The following is a 23,276-nucleotide window of genomic DNA, read 5'->3' on the forward strand; positions in this document are numbered from 1 at the left end:
AACATGAAGAAATTTTTAGTTTTTAATATGTTAAGAATCATTTCTAAACCTGTTGACTGTGTATGCTTGTACAGAGAAGCAGCAGCATTTCTGGGTAAGGTCTAATGTTTCCATGGTCTCCAATGTAAATAAAAATAACATTCCTGGAAATTGAGAGTCTAGCTTTTAGGATGAGTTAAGTAATGTGTTGTGAACAACTAAAACTCATTGGAACGTAAAAATAACTATATTTTCATTTTAGTTCTTTTTATTGTGCCCCAGTCTATGAAAGAACACAAGACTTTTTTAAGTAATGTATTTTTGGTAAATCACTATTATAATGTTTGCGCAGTAGTGAAGCATTACTCTATTGAACATTTATTTGGAAGCTAAAAATATTGGTTCTACTCTAGATCAATTCCTCTGATAACAATTTTGCTCGCTTTGCAATTTGCTATTTCAATTTAATATTGCCAGTGGTGTTAGACCCGCTATTACATTTATTGCCTAGATTACTACTGAAAATATTGTTGTGAGAAAGGAATAATATTGCCATGATTTTATTATTAGAACACTTTTCTGATACACAATGCCAGGAGTCTACAAAGCATCAGGCTCTCAGGCCATGCAGTATCATTTATAACTTTTATGACTGGCTCTCAGGGTTCTCCACAAAGGACAATAATGGTGATTTCCAGAGCAATGGTCAGAGAAGCTCACCTCTACAGCATATAGAATAAATATGATTCCTCAATTTTAATATGTGGTGGCATATTTCAGGGGAAAAAAAATCACATGATAACTGCCAAAGTTTTGTTTATCTACCTCATGAAATTCCAAGACAATCTGTAGAAAAAAAGCAAGATTATTGAGAGGATCCACAGCTGTTAAATATGAACTAACATATGATTTTCTCCTTATTATGTTAGGTGGTTTGAAAAATGAAACATTACGTATTAAACTCTTAGGAATATCGCAAGTTCCCTTTTCTTTGATTAGGTAGCATACTATAAATACTATGAAATTGGTGCTGCTTTTTATTATATTATTTCAATGCTATTATATATAAAACTATACAGATATTTTAAAAAATTGGTACATATTATTAAATTCTAAACAAAATATGTAAACTTCGAGTTTTGCCATTTTTACATATAGACAGGCTAACATATATAATATATCTTATATATCATATTTATGTGTTTATAATCCAATGTACATGTTCATGTGTGTGTACATGTGTATGTGTGTATATACGTATGTATCTATATACTCAGAAGAACTACGTTTTTCCGTTTTACATTTTTTCTATCCATCCCTTCAATATTACTTTCCACAGAGAACTGCATAGTGGAAAATAAGACACATTAATGATGAGGCAGAGTAGGTATCAACTTAGATGCTGGAGAAAATGTTACCACTTTGAAGCTAAGTTCCCTTGACAATAAAAGGGAGTCAACAGAGCAGAGCTACTCTTAGTTACTTCATAGGACTAATGAGGATTTTAACTGAAGTAACGTGTAAATTATGAAGTGACTTACAAACATGAAAGGTGATTATTTTATTATTCTTTGCAGCCATACTTCTCAACATGTATCAGGAGAAATCTGCTGGTCCCTTAGATACTTTCAGGAAGTCCACAAGATCAAGCCTTTTATTGTAATAAAATAGAGATGTTGTTTCATTCAATTTTTATTTTTATTCTCTAACGAGTGTACAGAGGAGAGGTCTAGAATCTACATGGTGTGTAATATTGTGGAAAATTGAATACAGAAGCAGATATGAGAAGTCAGATGTTTTCTTTTATGCCAGACATTAAAGAGGTTTGCCAAATTTGAAACAATGCTAATCTCACAAAAAAAATGAGAGAGGGAAGAAATATAGTTACATTCACAGAAATGTGTTATTTATGTGTATTTCATTCATAAAATATGTTACTTATATGAAATGGTTTACATTAATAAATACATATTTAATATCATGCCTATAAAATGTCTTCACAAACAAAAACTCTTTGGAGTCTTCAGTAATTTCTAAGAATGTAAAGGGCTCTTGAGATAAGCAGTTTAGGAATGATTGCTTTAAAGACTTCCATTCTTGCTCTTTCTTTCTCATTTTCAATGATAACTATCTGCATGTGGCAGTAGTGAAGTGGTGGTGCCAGTGCTGCTTCAAGGGTGTGAGGAGATGAAGATTGCTGTATCTCCCTTTCTCTTGACTTTTTCCTCATGGTTACAATGCGGCTGCTCCAGCTTTGGGTCTACATTGTACCCCAAAGGACACAGGAAAGCTCAATGAGGAATAAGGACAAGATCTAAATCTTAAACTGAAAACATTAGCCATGAATACATTCCTTCCCCCACATACAGATTCTTGCTTTTGTCTCATTGGCCAGATGGTTGCTATGTATACACCAGATGCTGCAAGTAGTTTTGTATCTGGATCCATTGCTGTCCACAACAGAATCAGTGTTCCAGTTGTAATGAGTGAAGAATGTGTGTAGTAGAAAACTAGCCGCAGCTGCATTACTTGATTTGTTCATCTGTTTTTAAACAGGAAAATAAAATAACCAAAAGTATGATAGAAACAACGGGTTTTAAACGGGAATGAGCGCTCACATGAAGATGTAGAGAAGATGAAGGAAAGGAAGAAGGTAGAAAGAAAACTGGAGAAACATTCTAAATCCACTTAATCTCAAAGCCCTGGCATGGATAGAAGACCTAGTTTGTAGACAGGTCCAAGAGGTTGCATGCATCTGGCCACTGTGAAGTGGAAACCTTGGGGAGGTATTTGGAAGCTGCTATGTCTGGGCATGCTTCCATTTCTGTGGAAGCTGTTGTGTCTGTTCGTGGGAGCCACCATATCACTGCATTTTGGGAAAGACTATGTTCGATTGTCATGTGTTCACGATCATAAACTTCTGAGAATGATGGCTTCCACTTCCTATCAGCCTTCCATGTCCCACATGACTTTTTGTCACTGATAAAGTCTAAACTGGAATTTCCCAAGGAGGGGGGTTTGAGGAGAAACGTACTAGCTTCAGACTATTGGCAATGGTGCCAAGTTCATAATAAACAAGTTAGCATAGCTGCCAATTATCTGTAAATTATTAATGCCACGGTCTGAGATGTTTTAATTTGAAATCAGTAAACTAAACATGACCAATTAGAAGCATCACATATAGTTTTTATTCAATAAAGTTCATTTTCTGGCAAATTTAAGTAACATGAAAAATGCATGGAAGAGTATAACAAACAGCACATTTGGTTAATTCAATCCAGAGGAAAAATGTCTTCAACAACTAAGAAACATGGTAAATCATTTATAAACATAACATGATAAAAATAAAGAGTATAACATCTCTTATTACATAAAAACCAGTATTTAAATATTTGAGGGAAAATTTAACTCGTATATAAGGAGTTATTCCCATTTATTTGTCACCCAAATCACTGATACTGACTTATTAAAAATTTAATCATATTGTTTTTATTTTTCATCTAGTAGGCAGTTCCATTATATGTAAAACTACTGCAAGCAAAAAAGACTGTTTTAAATTTATTTTTGAGATAGGATCTTGTTCTGTCACCCAGTTGGAGTGCAGTGGTGCAATCATAACTCACTGTAAACTCAAATTCCTAGGGTTAGATGATTCTCTCACCTCAGCCTCCTGAGTAGTTGGGACTACAGCGACAACTGGCTAATTAAAAATATATATAGAGAGAGAGAGTTGGAGTCTTACTATGTTGTACCAGCTGGTCTCAAACTTCTGATGTCAAGCAATTCTCCTGCCTTGGCCTCCCAAAGTATTGGGATTACTTGCATGAGCCACTGAGTGTGGCAAGAAGACAACATTTTTAAAAATCAGATTATAGCTGAATGTCATAGAGCAAAATAACTGACGGGTTTCCCATTCTTCCTAGTTGTGTGTAGAGATACTTGATGTGGCTAGTGGATAATATATTTTATGCTTGTTCTTAACTTTCCTAATAGTTAAATAATATGTGAATTAGTATTACTTTAATAATTATACATTTTCATTTAATGTATATAACACTTCAGTAGCAACATAATATGAAAGACAAATTATGGATGGAATTTCTTAATTTAAGTACTAATTCAACTTTTCTGTAGATCTTTATTCATAAGGAAATCACTAAACTTATTTGTCCTCCATTTACGTTGACTGTAGAAAAGGAATAAAAACTGCTGCAAAAATTAACAACTGGCCTACGAGAGGAGAGTAGTGGCAAATAAGTGCCTTTCCTGTTGAAAAGAAAGGGTATTTTTCCTTGAAGGTATTATTACTTGCTCTTTAAAGGGTGTGAAGTGTTTTCCACCAATTCTCTCTCCATTAGATGTGAATCAACATACCTTTGGCTATTTAGTACAAGCAGACAAGCAACCCATCAATCAAAAACAATATGCTTGTGCATGTATGCTGATTTCTTTATGTCCAATAAAGAAACAGGGAACTATGGGTGGCATCTGGTCAACCACACTGACCGCTTAGGCCAGGGGGAAATCCCTCCTCTGAGATTATCTCTCACCACTTCACTCTAGTTCTGGATTCCTCATCTGCCAGTGGGTACATGATTTCATTTGAATTTCAGCCTCATAGACAAATATTGCTTGTGTGTTCAGCAGCTTTTCTCCAGGCATTACGTAGCAGGCATCACACTTGGAAAAATTTACTCAGCATATCTAAGTCATGGTCATTGTTTCAGTACAGCAGACATTACAGCTATAACTAAGATATAGAGTTAAGAGTGTTAAGGGCCTATAAGAATGCTTAAGACTTAAAAGGTACTGAATGTAAATTTTGTTTTGTAGTCATGAATATGTACTACTAATTTTGCTTATAACCAATGATCACAAGTTATTGCAGGATATTTTGACTAATAAGTCATCAATCTGCAATCTACACACACTGTAATTTTTCCACCTAAACTTAATTTGACATTTTCTCATCCATAAGTTAAGAAATGTATCTACGTGTTTATCTTGCACTTTTGCTTTCAACCTGAATTATCTGTATTCATATTAGTATTAAGGCTTAGAACTGTAAAATATATCTTATTTCAACTGTTTTTTACCCATGTGAGTTGTGGTCCATAAGATACAAAAACTGGCTTCACTTTTTATATGACTAAGCTCTAACTGCTTTTCCACATGAACTATTCTGTAGATGTTTATATTTAGGTTCAATCACTTCCTTCTGGAACTTGTTAATTGGTTACAACATTTAAGAAATGGATACTTAATTCATAGTATATGTAATATGCTGTCTTACGCTTTTGGAAATGGAAAATACAAAGAAAAATAAAACATTGTCCTGACCCTCAGAGAAATATAAAATTATCTTTCCTTTTCCTCAGGTCTATTATTTTCCTATTTTTTTTCTCTCACAGGTTGGTATGTCAATAATTCTATAATTCAAATTCATTTCACACCACATCTCAACAAAACCAGACAGTCCTACCTCATGGTTATTATGAGATTGAATGTGATAATGTTTATGAAAAGTCTACCAAACAAAAGCACTGTTTAAGTGTAGGGAATAATAGTTTTATTTTCCTGTCAACTCTACAAGAATTTACATTTATTAAGGCAGGAGCCTTGCTTTTTTCAGACTTGGTTTGCTCTGGGCTTTAATTAATAACTGTGTCACTTTGAACAGCTTGCTGAAACTTGCTTAGGCAAATTTTCTCATCAGCAAAATGTAGATTATAGTAGTACCCACCTCCTAGGACTGCTGTAAGGATTAAATGGGATAATCCATGTAATGTGCTGAACACAGCACATATGGAAACACTAAATTATAGAAGAAAAATAATAACTAACAGTTATTTATCACTAATTATATAAAAGACAGTTTATTAATTTTTGTAATAATTATATAATTTCAACAAAAAAATTCCTGATAAAGTTGCCATTATTATAACAATAATAATTATTATTACTATGGTTTTAACACTGAACTAGCACAGTGACTGGTACACAGTAGCCATTCCACAAATATTTGTTAAAATCTTGTTGAACTACAAACTATAATCGCCCTTGAGGCCTCAGTTAGCTGTATCAGTCGGCCTTCTTGTAAGAACAGAATCTGACTGCAGCAGAAAGGAATTTATTTAAAGACATTGGATTGGATAGTTCACAGAATCAACAAGAGGATTGGAGATGCTGGCTCAGATGCTATGCCAGGAACAAGCCTGAAATCACAATAGCGGAAGTCATCTCTTGAGGTCATCAAGAAGCAAAAGTATTGCAGCTGGCACATCTGCCACACTAATACAGTTCACTGAAGTCATCATTATCGATAATGTCACCAGATAAATCATTTTATGCAACTTCCAAGATTTGTACATCTTTCTTATTAAGGGGATATGAAGAAGCAGTCACTTGTTCTTCATTTGGAAGAGGATATCCAAATGTGCACACAATCACCAGATTCTCAATATAAATAATGTTTATTTTTGGTCCTCATGCACACCTAAGGTATGGGCCAGAAGCTAGAATACCTGCTACTTGTGTTTTTTTACATATTTCACATTTCATATTTTTCAGTAGTATGTCATTAACAAAGTATGTCCTGTGGCACAGTGAGATGATCTACATCCTTGTAAAATAAATTGTAGCACAGATGCTGAGAAACTACTTAACCCCAGAATACAATGAGAGTGTTTAACTCTTGTGACTGACATGTGAAAGAAAAATTGTTCCTGATATTCTCTGTTTACAGTTATAGAGAAAACAATTTATACCAGAGAGGAAGCATTATTCCCGGTGCCAAGAATCATGCCACTGGTAAAGCTACCACATCAGGAATAGCAGTTTTAATTAGAATGACTTTATGTTGAAGTTTTAGCCAACATATTGAGTTAATTGGAGATGGAATATGAATACTCTCTTCACAATTTTCAAGTACTGCATGCATCCCAAATTCCTGTAATTGTGTCAAGCATGAAAAACAAGCAGTGTGACTCTAGATTTATACTTTTAGCAGAAACAGGAAGTTTCACTTTGTATTTTTGCCTTAATTGATCTTACTCCATAATAGCTTATGAAGTCAATGTTCTTCTATTACAATTTTTTACTCTAATCATTGGAAACTAAACATCTTATGGGTTACAGTCCTTATTGGCCTAACGAGAAGAGCATATAGTAGAAATTGAATTTATTACCTGATTTTTAAAGACCACACTCTGATTTCCAGAGTATTGTAGTATACCAGAGCCCCAGAAATTATCATTCACTATTCAAGTTGAATATTTGCCCTACTTAGTAACCTGTGATACAAGAGATCTGGTTTTAGAAATAATTCCGGAATGATTCAGGGCTGAGAATTTGATAGGACAGCTTTCTTTTCATGATGACTTCAACCAGGTCTTTGTTGCCAGACCTATGTCTTTTTTTGTTTGTTTGTTTTTGTTTTGTTTTGTGGTTTTGGGGTTTTTTTGTTTTGTTTTTTTGATACAAGTTAAATAGGACCTCAAGGCACTGGTCATGTATTTGTCAAGGGGCATGATCTGATTAGCAAACCCTAAAATTTCTACAGGCTAAACATTCGTAAGTAGCACATTGAACTTTCTGTGTATTACAATACCTACGTTCACTGTGACTCTGATGGCTAATAGTTGCTATTGGGCCTCAGTACAGAGGGCAATTATATCTTCATTGAAGTCAGAGCTGAACTGATTTCACACCGATTTTTACTCCGATGTCCCTATCCTATAGACAACTGCCAATACATTACTCGGAGATACTAGCATTCTTTTTACCAATGCATTTAATGCTTTTTCCTCCAATAAAAAAAATGAGCAAATACTTGATGGTCTCTTGGAAAATTATCCTTCTTTTAGAATATTTTTAATAAGCTCCCCTGGGGCATGATGGGCATAAGAATTGACTGCACAGGGGCGGGAAAGCAAAAGTTCATGCTTTAGATTATTTTGAATAAATTCCAGTCATCCCACTTATCTACCTTTCAGTTCTGAAGTTCCCATGCTTCTCCAATCATGGTTCTTTATAACTTTAACATAACAGATCTGAAAGGAATTTAAAGTCAATCTTGAGGTCAAAGTTTGTTTTGAAACCCTACAGCTGCAAGAGGTAAAAGATTTATTTAGTGCAGTCTTTGAAAGTCTCACATTCATTCTGTACTTTGAATGGGTAGGAATTGGGGTGCTTTAAGCAAACCTTCTCTATGAATTTTTCATGCTCTTCATTCAATTATATGCAGGCATATGGTTCCAAATGTCATTTCTGCAACACACACTTCATTCTAGGTGGGCAGAGGTGGAATTTCTGTTGTCAAAATTCCACTCTTAATACTAGTATAGGTTTATAAAGGTTTTTGTCCCAGTCAATAGGAAACAAACCACATATGCTCTCAATTTGCTTTAGAAGCTTTTACCAAACCACTTCCGGTATCTGTGCCTGTATAAGCCCAGATTCTTCAATGTAAGTAAGACAAACAGGCTCTAGCTCACTTAATCAGATAAATTCAGGGATTTTGGATGACACATCCAAAATCAGATAAAGGGATTCTGGATGACACATAAAATCACCAAGAAAAGTAAGGAAACCTACCCATGTGCTACACGCTACACAGGAAACAGTAACAAATTTTTCATAGGCCTGACACGATGGCTCACACCTGTAATCCCAACACTTTGGGAGTCTGAGGCGGGCAGATCACCCGAGCTCAGGAGTTCAAGGCCAGCCTGGCCAACATGGTGAATCCCCATCTCTACTAAAAATATAAAAAATTAGCTGGGTGTGCTGGCAAGTGCCTATAATCCCAGCTACTTGAGAGGCTGAGGGGCAAGAGTCACTTGAATCCTGGGGCTGGAGGTTGTAGTGAGCTAAAATCATCACCACTGGACTCCAGCCTGAGTATCAGAGTGAGACTCCTTCTAATAAAAAAAAAAAAAAAAAAAAAAAAAAAAAAGCATACGACGTACTTAGTGAGATCAACACTGCTAACTGCAATGAACACCATATTCAATTAACCAACTAACTACTGTCATTACTGCTGCAAACATTATCTCCTGAGAAAATTTATCTAGATACCCTCTTTATCTTTGCATTAACAAGTTAAGATCAAAATCTGGGTGATACAACTGTTACTTCTAGTTTAAATGATACACCCACTCCCTCTGTAGCTGCAAGGACACTAGGACAGTGAGGACCTGGGTTTTCCAGCTTCTAAGAGATAAGGCTCTATTTGAGTAATTTCTCAGACAGTTGAATGGGGTCATAAACAGGGCAACCCAATGAGGGACAGATTAATTGGCTTGATGTATCGAAATACTTTAATATAAAACATGATGCATCTTTCAGAGAAAAATAAAATACTGAGAAAGGGCATACCTTATATCTAGACAGCTACTAAGGAATTAGAATCTGTTTCTGATTTATACCCTCATGTACCCATCGCTTTGTTGTCTTATAAAATTGGCTAGTTCACAAGTTATTGAACAGGCTTGCCATTTACTTTATGCAGCATTATAGTATTTTGTCAATTTCAGTGTAAACTCTATACCCACTGCTTATAGAATGGTTTGAAGAGACTTACAATGATGTGTGGCCACTCAAAGTCGTATCAGTGATTTACTGTAGATGTTGGGAAATTTTGAAACCAATACAAATCATTGAAATAGTCCCTTAGAAATGTTAGGAGAAAAAAAGTTTGCAAAAATAAAAATCAACCAGTTCTAGTAAGGGTTACAGTGTTGGACAAAGTTTGTGTATTAGTAGTGCTCCCTGGAGGAGTAGATGTCATTTTAGCCCTTGGTAACTTTCTGCTATTCAGGACACTGATTGCCTGGAATTTCTCTGTCTCAACTTTTCTTGCCATGAGTCTTTCTTCTCACTCACATTCCCACTTCATATCTTGCCAATTTTGTATCTTACTGACTTAAAGCCAGTATTTGTATAGTGTCAAGGTTTTTGATTAACTTATTTGCTAGAATTTTTTTTTTTTTTTTTTTTTTTTTTTTTTTGCCAATGAAAATCAGAAGACAGAGGAACTCATATTCCAGGAAAATGTGGTTCTCAAGGAACAAGAAATAGCTTTATTAGAGGGTGTTCTTGTTGGGCAATAACATTGAAAGCGTAGTTTCATATTTATTTGTCAGCTTTGAAGTTAGTACTTAGTATTGAGTCTAAACCAACTGTAGACTAAACAACAACAAAACACACACACACACACACACACACAAAACAAATAAAAACCCAGCCAATGAAACAGAGCATACTTGCTAGGTGTTCACATATAGAAACACCCAAAGTTTGCATTTAGTGTAAGAAAGTAATCTTTTTTTTTTTTTTTAGTTTATTGCTTACAAAAAGTTTGTGTTACTAGATTTTGTTATGAGCACATATTATTTTCCAAGAAATCCTATGTTCACAAACATACGTAGAAGAAATGAGTTTAAAGTCATTGGATTGGTAATATAAAATTAGAAATGGTCTTTTTTTTCTGTGTAAAAACAAATGTTTGCACGGATTCTTTATATATATGTCAGACATACGTTTTTGTCCTATTTTCTATTTCTCCTTTTATTTTAGGTGCCCTGTGAACATCCTTTATTAATATATATATTATGTATTTTTGTTAGCTGTTATGTATCCTTCATTTTTGTTAGATATTATGTATTTTTCTATTGTTGTGAAACTGTTGCTATGCTTTCATGATAAATTTATCATCCATATTGCATTGTCATTTCTACTGAAATACTTTAATTATACCAATATGTACATTGATTTTAAAACACACGCACATAAAATGTGAGCCAGTAGAGTTTTACCACATGTTAACAGGTAATTAAATAGTGTCATTTTATTTAAATGTCTGAGGCCAGACACTGTAGGTCATACCTGAAATCCCAGTGTTTTGGGTTGGCGAGATGGGAGGATTGCTTGAGCCTGTGCAATACGGTAAGACCCCATGTCTACCAAAAAAAGAAAAAAAGATAAAATATTAGCCAGGCATGTAATCCTACCTGCTGGAGCAGATGAGACTGGAGAATTGCTTGAGCCCAAGAGTTCAAGGTTACAATGAGCTATGATCATGCCACTCTACTTCAGCCTGGGCAATAGAGTGAAACCTTGTCTCTAAAAAATAGCAAATAAAAAATCAATGTCTGAAACATAAGATACGTACTTGGCATATTGATAATTCTGTAGTATTGTGCTTATATTTTATATGTATTCACAACAGTAATATAAATTGTAATATGATTAGCACAATAATATGAATTAATAACAATCATAAAAGCAAGCACAAGTTTCCTCTTTCAATACTCCCAATTCATAGTCCTACTTACAAATGGCAGCAGCTTCTGTTTTGAGTTATTTTAGTTGATTTATAACTCAAGAACTTATTTCCAAATAATGAAAACCTGATTAATGTTTTACATAATTCAGGAAGTAAATTATATACCCTCAAAACTCTAGAAAATTTAGAATGCTTTATAATATCCTTGAAAATATATTCCGAATAGAGGTTCTGAATATTTGAAAGTACACAATCAAATGCATTTGTCAAAGTATTTTTATGTTTATTAGTAAGGGTAAAAATTCCAGTCAGGATGTATGTATCTGAGTCTGAATCTTTAACATCCCCAAAATTTTCACTTCCCCACTCTCATCTGTTTAATTCAATTGCAAAGCATGGAAATAAAGCCAAAGATATACACACATAAGATAACTGTGTATTATAGTAGTGTTAATAAAACTTTTTGCCAACAGAGTTATGAAACCAAGTATTACCTGTGTTTTGCATATAAAATTGCTCCAATAAAATTTGCATGAAGGATTACTGGGATAAATAATTGAATTAATATTTATAGATATTAGTTTCAAAATTAGCTAATTAGGTATCAAGTGTTAACTAGATTTTCTATTGACAGAAAAAGGATAAAAGCACAACAAATCTTGTTTAACTATTTTCAAAATTACTCAGTTTTAATGGAAAAGTAGTAGTAGTCCAGAGAGTTAACATCATGCCTCTTTATTCATCTATAATTTATTAGAAAGTTGTCACTCTGCCTAATTCTATTTACCTCCACAGAATTCATTAATATAATACATTTCCCTATGTATTATTATTTGCTTCATGTGAAAAGTTTTAAGAAGACTGACTGACTGTAAATTCCTGCCAGCTTAGATGATGTTTATTATTATTGTTGTTTTTGCAGTTTGTTCTTTCTCGATCGTCCTCAAAATTATGCTATGAAAAGTACTCACTTGATACATACTTAACACAGAGATATTTGTAGAATAAAATCTAATTATTGAGATTTTAGATTTGTTTCTTCTGGGTAATTTTACATGGTATTAAATTGTTTTATTTTGCAGACATATTTATGTATCCCCAAAAGTAAAGCTATTGTTTATTTTCCACTTTAAAAGCAAACAATACTTTATTTTCTACATAGCTTTGGAAATTACTATAAGGTAAAATGTTATCTGGCATCCCTAACTATTGTGGTTTATTTCTGTAGTTATGTAAATTGTTGATTTATATTATAATTCTAATGCATCATTCAAATTTTATTTCTGTATTCTATAATTATAAATTTTACTAATTGCCAACTATAAAAGAAAAGATATCCACAGGAATATTTCTGGGGGTCTTCTAAGTAGATTGAATTTCAGATACTGAAGATGTTATTTTAAAATCTGAAAATATTGCACATCATTAGTTATTTTTTAAAATAAAAAGACAGGTTTATCCATACTTGTCATAGATTGAAACATCTGTATGTTCTGTGCACAACAGGTGTTCAATAAATGTTTTGGGTGACAGTAGTGACTCTTAATGACTTCATAATGAAGTAATTATTCAAGTGTCATGTTAAAACCCTATTTCTTAGGAATTACATACCGGCAATTTTCAGCTGGCATACATTGTTATATTCACTTTAGTTCAGTTAAAAATATATTTTAAGGCCGGGCGCGGTGGCTCACGCCTGTAATCCCAGCACTTTGGGAGGCCGAGGCGGGCGGATCACAAGGTCAGGAGATCGAGACCATGGTGAAACCCCGTCTCTACTGAAAAATAGAAAAAAATTAGCCGGGCGCAGTGGCGGGCGCCTGTAGTCCCAGCTACTCGGGAGACTGAGGTAGGAGAATGGCGTGAACCCGGGAGGCGGAGCTTGCAGTGAGCCGAGATTGCGCCACTACACTCCAGCCTGGGCGACAGAGCGAGACTCCGTCTCAAAAAAAAAAAAAAAAAAAAATATATATATATATATATATATATATATATATATATATATATATATATATATTTTAAAATATTCCTTATCTTCAATAAAATGTACAAATTTAAAACCCTTACCAATACTGTTACAACAAACAATGAACATAATTAAAATATGTATATCTACACTACAATAAAGAATTTTCAAAACTATTTAAGTAAAAGATGACAATGAAATGAGTAATTAGTTTTGAAAGTAGTGGCATCTGCTATGTGAATAATCCAAGAAATGCTTTTCAATTTCCATGCATTAACTCTTTATTCAAAAGAGGGAATTTCACAAAAGACACAAATGGGACCAAATAAAATATAGGATACTATCAAATTGGAATTATAGGCCAGGAGGAGTGGCTCACTCCTGTAATCCCAGCACTTTGGGAGGTAGAGGTGGGTGGATCACCTGAGGTCAGAAGTTCAAGATCAGCCTGACCAACACGGTGAAACCCCATCTCTAAGAAAAAATTACAAAAAATTAGCTGGGCATGGTGGCACGCACCTGTAATCACAGCTACTCGAGAGATTGAGGCAGGAGAATTGCTTGAACCTAGGAGGTGGAGGTTTCAGTGAGCTGAGATGGCACCATTGAACTCCAGCCTGGGTAACGAGCAAAACTCCATCTCAAAAAAAAAAAAAGAAAGAAAAAAAAAGCGTCTGTTATTTACACTCTGCTCACTTAAAAAATGGTTTGAAGCATATTGGACAGATACGTCCTATACAATATTCTCTCTCTTTTTTTTTCTATAAAAAGTACTGTTACTTTGCTTTAGTTTTCCTTCTTTTTTCAGTTAAAAGTCTATTCCTTCAATGCCTGAAAGATGCCAGAACTCTGTACTTATTTGATCTAGGAAAAGTAAACCCAATGTTAATGAATATAATTCACTGTGAATCGTTAAAAAGTTGCATTTCGTAGCATTTATATTTCATAAAAGGGAAATCATACAATATATTTTTCCTTTTGTGTCTGGCTTATTTCGCTGAGTGTAATATCTTAAAGGTCCCTCATGCTGTAGCATGTGTCAGAACTTTATTCATTTTTATGGCTGAATAATATTCTATTGTATGTGTATAACACATTTTGTATATGCTCATATTTGTTGATTAACAATATGGTTGTTTCCACCTTTGAACAATTATTTCAACTATCTTTTGTGTCCAAATATTTGTTAGATCTTCTTGATTATTATTTATTTTAGCGTAGCATCAACTTTTATTCCTAATGTTGGTTAAACCACACATTTGAAAAGACAGCACAATTATTGACTCAAAAACAAAAGACAATATTTCAGCTTTAAATTATTTTCAATATTTTTTTAGCATGAACTCATGTTTTAAATGGTTAGAACAAATTACAATATAGTCAGTTACAATGAGGGTTAAAAATAAGATCAGTTATAATTAGTGTACATAGTTGAATATTATAATTTTATATTTAAAATCAAAATTTTACATTTAAAAAGGTTTTTGCTTTTCTTTAAAAACTAATAAAAGCATTTAGTAGCAATTTTATATATTTTCTATTCTGAGTTAATAAAAATTTCTGAAAAGCTTTTTAAGTACACAAAGGATTATTAATACCAATGCCAAAAATGAAAGTCAGATTAATGATGACTATGTATTGAGGAAAGTTCACTGAAAAACCATTAAAAGAAGCACACAGAAAAATTAAGTTGAACTTATTCTGTCCCAACTGTTTGCTTTAGCACAAATTATTTTAGTTTTCTTCTTTCATGAAAGTTCTATTTTAAAGGGAACAACAAAGAAGATAATTCTAAAGCATCTAAAAACCCATCTTCTATTAATTAGCTACTCACAAATGATGCACTGTATTTATTTGTTCTTAGTTTGACATATATGTGCATATGTATTTGTTCTTAATATTGATATATTATATGTGTTTACAAAAAACAGAAAATAATTGTTTCATAACTAAAGTGTTGAATTTTGACATTTTTCAGATGAATTCAAGTTATTTATGAAAAGGCTACCTATGAATTATTTCCTCAACACATCTACTATAATGCATTTGTGGACAATGGATTCTAATTTTCAGCGCCGTTATGAACAACTGGAGATCAGCATGAAACAACTTTTCCTAAAGGCACAGAAAATTGTACACAAGCTTTTCAGCCTTAGCAAGAGGTGTCATAAACAACCCCTCATCAGCCTGCCAAGACAAAGGTAAGACATTTGTGGCAATGTAAGCAATTAAGTTTACTGTTGAGAAAGTGAATTCTATTTATTTTTCTGAATGCAAATGTGTTAATATACAAATCATGATTTAATATATATTATTAGAGATAATTTGAAAACGATATATTTTCTCAAATAATAAATTATAGTTATTTTTCAAAGTAACCATACAATGAGAAAAATATATACTAGCACTTCTTTTTTTTTTTCTTTTCTTATCAAAATGAAGAAATCATTCTAATTTGTTGTGTGTTATAGCCAACTAATAATTGCATTACAGTGAGCAGAAAAACACAAAGTCCTATGGTTACATTGTGAGCCTAGGAAATAAACAGGATGAGAAATTGAAATTCCTCAATATGTAATTTTCAAATAAAATAATTCAAGATATATTTTCTATAACCAGTGTATAGAAAATCATAAACCTAATTCTACAAAAACTTCTGAAAATTACTATGAAAGCTTCTAACATTTAATAGGAATGATGACAGACAATTAAATTATTTGTGTCTGAACTGACTTGGGGAAGCAGTGTTTGAATTTCCTACTTTAGGATGTACTGACCAGTAAGTGTAATAAAAAGTTGTATTTTTCTATTTGAGGTCAGTTTGAAAACGAAAAGCTACGGGAAAATATAGGACAATATAACAAGAAATATACATTTGTACCAGTATCTCTTACATAAAATGCTTGAATTTTGACTAGGTGCTTAAATCATTAAGATGAGAAATCTGTAATTATAGATTTCTTTTGCTGGAAAAAAAAAATCTGAAGGTTAGTACATAATTTTAAACATTCATTTAAAGATAACACATTGGATTTGTGTTTGCTTGTTTTTTTGTTTGTTTGTTTAGAATTTATTGGTGTCTAGTATACAAAAAAAAAAAAAAAAAAAAAAAACCTGTCCAAACATCATAACAATCTAAGGTGAGGTCCTTTTCATTGCTTCAAAAAGGAATGTATTACCAGTTAACAGTTACTCCTCATAAACCCTCACCCAGTCCAAGGCTGTTTATCTCTATAAATTTGTCTAATCCACTATTTGTCTCTGTAGATTTGTCTATTTTGGACATTATCTGTAAATGGGATCATACAATATATGGCCTTTTGTGACTAGCTTCTTTGACTTAAAATACTGCTTTCAGGTTCTTCCATGTTGTAGCATCAGTAGTATGGGTACACCATATATTGGTTTTTTGTTCATCACGTGATGAAAATTTGAGTTGTTGTACTTCTAAGGTATTATGAACAATGCTTCTATGAGCATTCATGTACACTTTTTTATGTGGGCATATGTTTCAATTTCCTGGTGCATATACCAAAGTGGAGAAATGCTGAGTCATGAGATAACTATGTTTAACATTTTGAGAAGCTGCCAAACAGTTTTTTACAGTGGCTGCATCATTTTATATTTTCACCAGTCATAAATAACAGCTCCAGTCTCTCCACATTATCTTCAACACTTGTGATTTTGTGTCATTTTGGTTATAGTCATCGAAGTGAGTATGAAATAATATATTTTGGTTTTGATTTACATTTCCCTGATGACTGACAATGTTCAACATCTTTTCATGTGCTTTGAACATCTTGTCATGTTCATTGTATATCTTTTATGGAAAAATGTCTATTCAAATCCTTCACAGATTTCAATATTTTTTTTGAAAGTGAGCATTGAGTTGTAAGAGGACTTCATGGCCAGGCGCGGTGGCTCACGCTTGTAATCCCAGCACTTTGGGAGGCCAAGGCGGGCAGATCACGAAGTCAGGAAATCAAGACCATCCTGGCTAACACAGTGAAACCTCGTCTCGTCCCTACTAAAAACACAAAAAATTAGCCAGGCGTGGTGGCGGGTGCCTGTAGTCCCAGCTACTCGGGAGGCTGAGGCAGGAGAGTGGTGTGAACCCGGGAGGCGGAGCTTGCAGTGAGCCAAAATCGCGCCAGTGCACTCCAACCTGGGTGACAGAGCGAGACTCTGTCTCAAAAAAAAGAAGGAAAAAAAAAAAAAAAAAAGAGGACTTCATGTGTTCTGATTGCAAGTTCCTTATCAGTTGTATGATATACAAATAATTACTTCTGTTCTTTAAGGTGTCTTTTCAGTTTCCTAGGCAGTAGTTTCTCTTCTATTCTCTCTCTGTCTCTCTCTGTCTCTGTCTCTCTCTCTCTCTCTCTCTCTCTCTCAATCTCTCTCTCTCCCCCTCTTTGTGGTCAGTTTAGCTAAAAGTTTTTCAACTTCATTTTTATTTTTCACTAACTTTTAATTTTCTTGATAGTCCTTTTTTTGTTTTTATTTCATTTTTCATACCAATTCTATTATTTTTCCCTCTTTGATGTGTATTTAATGTCATTTTCTTTTTCTGGTTTCTTGGAATAAAAACTTAAGTTATTAATTTGAGAATTTTCACCTTTTGAGAATAAAAATTTCTTTTTAATTTTTCAACTTTTATTTTAGATTCAGGTGGTAAATGTACATGATTGTTTTATAGGTATATTGCATGATACTGAGGTTTGAGGTATGATTGATCCCGTCACCCAGGTAATGAGTATAGTACCCAGTGGTTTTCAATAATTGCCCCCTTCACTTTCCCTCCACTCTAATAGTCTCTAGTGTCTACTTTAGTATGTTTATGTCCATAAGTACCAAATGTTTAGTTCCTGTATTAATCCATTTTTATGCTGAGGATAAAGACATATCTGAGACTGGGAAGAAAAAGAGGTTTAATAGAATTACAGTTCCACATGGCTGGTGGAGGCCTCACAATCATGGCAGACGACAAGGAGGAGCAAGTCACATCTTACATGAGTGTCAGCAGGCAAAGAGAGAGAACTTGTTCAGGGAAACTCCCATTTTTAAAACTATCAAATCTCGTGAAACTTATTCACTATCACAAGAACAGCATGGGGAAGATATGCCCCATGATTCAGTTACCTCCCACAGAGTCCCTTCCACAACACATGGTAATTCAAGATGAGATTTGGGTGGGAACACAGCCTTACCATATCAGTTCCCACTGTGAATAAGTACACACATTAATTGGCTTTCTGCTCTTGTGTTAACTCACTTAGAATAATGGCCTCAAGCTGCATTCATGTTACTGCAAAGGACATTTTAATTTTTATGGCTATGTAGTATTCTATGGTATGTATGTACCACATGTTTTTTTATCCAGTCCACCATTGTTGGAAACATAGGTTGATTCCCTGTTATTGCTTTCATCTTTTTAAATACAGGCATTCACATCAATAAAGCTTCCTCTAAGCACTGCTATAATTTATTATTTTATGCATCTCATATGTTTTCTTATTTTCTCCACAAATAAGATATTTAATATGTCTTTTGGTGTATTCCCAGGGAACATTCCATGACAGGGAAATGTGGCTGGGTGAAGATCTCGTTATTTGATTACAGTGAGCCTTATGCCTTATATATGTAGGTTAAAAGCAATTTGAAAACCATGAAATAGGTTATTTTAACCAAAATAGAAAGTGCAAGAAGATGAGGTGAGTTAGGAAGCAAATCGATGAGTGTGGTTAATAAAGACATTGACTTTAGGGTTTTTAACTAGTATGTCTAGAGCTGGATATGTATGTCTGAAACTCAGGGAAGATTTGGACAATCTCAGGGAATCCAGTCTTAAGGAACAAAATCATTGGTTTACAGGAATCCATGAAATCTGAATCCAGCTGGCATTTGAACAACAGGGGTTTGAACTGCCTGGGTCCAGTTATATGCAGATTTATCCCAATCAAAAAGGTTTTCACACAACCTTTTCCATCACCAAATTCCTCATCCTCAACCTGGTGGATGAAAAATATAGTATTTATGGGATGCGAAACCCATGATAAGGAGGGCTGACTTTGTATCCTCAGATTTTTCAAGGCTTACTGTGGGACTTGAGTATGTGTTAAAAAATACATACACACACACACACACACACACACACACACACATATATGTATGTATGTATGGGGATGGCAGAATTCCTGGAATCAATTATCCTGGGATACCAAGGAAAGACTATATTATCAGAAAGTGCAGATATATGTGAGGTGAGTGAAAAAACAGAAACTGCAATTGAGCAGATAGTGGAGTAAAACTTATCATGGAAGCAACCTTAATTTCTAGTAAAAATAAACTATAAGTTGACATACAAAAATGCTATAAAAGTTCAAGGTCTGTAATAAAATTGTGGGAAGCTGACATCCCAGTTCAAATTGGGAGTGTCCAACATAAATAAGTAGAATAAAATAGAGGTGTATTATTTAGATTAGAATTCAATATAGTATAGATAAATCTTTGTTTTCCAAAACTTCTAAATTAAATAAATCAAATATTGCCACAGAGTTTTCTTGACTTTCTTTTTTAATTTAGCATAATTCCTAAGTTGACTATTAGTCACCACACACACAAAAACAATGCAGACTTCTTGCTAGATACATTTGCTTACTGAAGTTTGATATTTTCCATCCCTATTTTTCTTTTATTGCCAATGTAGCATTTTGTTTCTATTTCTCTCTTTTTTTTTTTTTTTTCCATTTTAAAAGGATAATATGAAATGACATCAGGAAAACAAAATAAAATATGTACTGGATTCTAGGAGGGTAGAATATGGCAGAGTGTAAAATGGACATTGGCTATTTGTAAGTTATGTTTTCAGAAATTTTTGAAGAGGAGGTAGATAAGCCATACCAGTAATTCACTTTCATTACAAATTATATTTTTTCTTGCCTTTATGGAATTGTTCTCAGTCATTCCCTTGAACTTTTCTCACCCTAAGAACAGTCATTCAATTTATGATCTTCTAAAATCTTGAAAAATAAGCAAAAACAAACAAGACTTTCAAAGTACATCTCCACCAATAAGATATTTTCACATTTCCTATATAATGACAGATAGATTAAAGTTACTCTGCGTAATGTATAGTTCTTCCTTTTCAATAAAGCTTGACATTCAGATTAATCTCACCATTTTTCCTCTGAGGAATTCATGTGACATAAAAATCTTTTTTCTTACTTGAGTAAACTCTAAAACCTGTGACAATTTGGTTTTCTTGAGGCAGTCAACTTTTGCTGCTATTCTAAAACCTTGCAGATACGTAACAATGGCTTACTAATGTCATCACAAGATAGCGATTACAGCAATTGTATTGTCTGCTTCCACACTGCTATAAAGAACTACCTGAGACTCGGTACATTTCTAAAGAAAAGAGGCTTAATTGACTCAGTTCTTCATGGCTGGGGAGACTGCAGGAAACTTACAATCATGAAATAAGGCAAAGGGGAAGCAAGGCATGTCTTACATGGCAACAGAGGAGAGACAGAGAAAGAAAACTAGGGGGGATGTGCTATACTTTTAAACCATCAGATCTTGTGAGAACTTACTCACTCACGAGAACAGCACAGGGGAACCTGCCCCCATGAATCATTTACCTCCCATTAGGTCCCTCCCTAGTGTGGAGATTGTAATTAGAGGTTAGGTTTGGGTAGGGGCACAGAGTCAAATTGTGTCAGCAATTATTGAAAATTATCATAGTATAATTCCTAAAACATAACTCAGCTATACTATGTTGTGCTGCCATTCACAGAGCAGCAAGGATCCATAGAAATATTGCATTTAATGAAGTGTTGGTAAAGGTTTAGCAACCAAATCTTTAGGAAAAAAGAGAGCTTTGATGAACAATATTTAACAATTTTTGTTCACTACCACAGGCAATATCAATCCACCAATGTGAAGTCACTGAACACAGAGTTGTGAATAGAAGTACACACTCAGATCTTCTGAGTCAGGACACACAGGCTGCAGCAAGCAATTAAAACAATTGAATATATTATCATGAAGCTATTCATTTTTTATTAATGAGATAAAGTGAGATGTAATGAAATATTTTAAGACCACAGAGAAGAATGAGTTGAAGTCTACCTATTCATTATATGAGAGCTATGTCGTGCACTCCTATATATGCTCTTTCAACTTAGATATGAAAATCTTCCAAATGCTGACATATATCAGTGGGCAATAACAAAAGAACTTATTTTTCATATCATCATTGGACTCATGAGAAAAGCCTTTGCATTTTAGGAAGCTGTCAGTCTTCTAGCGGCAGATACAAGTTTTCCAAGTCTGTATTGTTCGCTTGAATGCTTTATTGTTATCATTGCCATTAAATAAATCAGTTGTTTGTCCTGAAGCGACAACCTCATCTTTTTAAGTTTTGATAATAGATCCACCAAGTGTCCAAGTCTGAATAACCATCATTTTTCTGTCAAACTATATCAAGTAAAAATGATTTGCCATGAAAAAAGTGGCTACATCAGCTTGCAACTGAAATAATTGCAAAAGTTATTTTCCTCAAATCAGCTATTATAGTGCTGTCTGCAGCATAAGTCCTTTATTCATGTGTCTTGTTTTGACATGCAGATTTATACTGAAGATTAAGATGCAGTAAACTTTATTTTACTTCAACATAAACATTCTTGAAAACATTTCTTTCTGTTTTACAAGTGTGTATCAGTAAAGAATATATGCCCACTAGGAGAGCAGTTTGGTGCCATTACTTGGTTTGTACTAAGCCTTCAGCAGTAGTTTACTCTCCATTGCCTTAGAACTGTCATTGCAAGTGTCAAAACAATGCAAAAGAAAAATATCTCATTTATTTCCATGAAAATAGTTTTGACTTTGTGCATCTTCTGATAGGATCTTGCACTCTTTCCCAATCTTCCTTCCATGTACACCCAGGGTTATGTGGATCACTCTTTAGGATAGAGAATGCCTGAAATCTAGTTCTTCTCCCCATAAGTAGCTAATAGACAGAAGACAAACACTTTTCCTTTACATATTCTCTTCCTTTACTAGTACTACTGTGAGTTTCATCTGAGTGTATGCTGTCTCACACCTGTAGACCTTCCTTGCACTTAAGGTATATAAATGGGAGGAATGCATTAAACGTCTAAATTGGTTCTTAAGGGAAGAAGAATATGTGTCATTTTCCTTCTCTCTTTCCCCTAACTAAGATGAAAATATGATGACTAGTACTAAAAATCGTATCGTGAAGAAACTTGTGAAGAACTGTAGAACCCAGCATCTTTGAGGCCACCATATAAGTCATGGATTTTTTATGTTGTACTGTTATTTGAGAGGAAAATAATTCCATCTTGTCTAAGTTACTGTTATTTGAGTTATATTACTAGAGCCAAACTTGCATCCCAACAAATAAAAGTACCTTACAGAATGACTTCCAAATTATTTCATTACTTATTTTGTTGAGACAGAGTCTTACACTGTTGCTCAGACTGGTGTGATCATAACTCACTGTGGCCTTGACATCATGAGCTCAAGTGATCCTCCCACCTCAATCTCCTGAGTAGCTGGGACTACAGGCATGAGCCACCACGGCTGACCCGAATTCTTTAATATTATAGAATCTATGATTTATTTAAAAATTGCATTTATATATCAATGTGAGGTACTTTTTCTGAAAGCAATTTTATATGAAACTGTAGGGAAAATTAGAATATTATTTTTTTCTTACATTTACATGTTATAAAATAATCTTTTATTATTTTATTATTTTTTGAGTTTCAGGCACTCCAGGATGACTTACAAGCACATATCTCGATAATAATGAAGCAGTAAATTTACAAACCCTTACATTATGTATTAAATGTTATGGAGAAATTCAAATATGAAGTGCCCAGTGCATGAAGGGTGCTTAGATAAGTATTTTCCATTTCAGAAACAGAAAACCCCTCTTCTTGTGCGTAGGTATTTACTAATACACTAATAAAGTTTCTGCAAAATGTCTTTCATGTGTTTCATACTCAAAATAACATTGGG

The 23,276-nt window shown here is 33.8% G+C and overlaps 1 protein-coding gene across 3 annotated transcripts in view; it reads left to right on the plus strand.

The window, feature by feature from the left end:
• BRINP3 (BMP/retinoic acid inducible neural specific 3) overlaps nt 1-23,276 on the plus strand; it is a 395,286-nt gene that overhangs the window by 315,811 nt on the left and 56,199 nt on the right. For all 3 annotated transcript variants that reach the window (XM_007989133.3, XM_007989132.3, XM_007989129.3), the window contains exon 7: nt 15,211-15,433. In XM_007989133.3, coding sequence (XP_007987324.3) covers nt 15,211-15,433 — 223 coding nt within the window. The remainder of the gene's footprint in view (nt 1-15,210; nt 15,434-23,276) is intronic.

The sequence above is a fragment of the Chlorocebus sabaeus genome, chromosome 25 (genome assembly GCF_047675955.1).
Source record: "Chlorocebus sabaeus isolate Y175 chromosome 25, mChlSab1.0.hap1, whole genome shotgun sequence".
NCBI classification, from domain to species: Eukaryota; Metazoa; Chordata; class Mammalia; order Primates; family Cercopithecidae; genus Chlorocebus; species Chlorocebus sabaeus.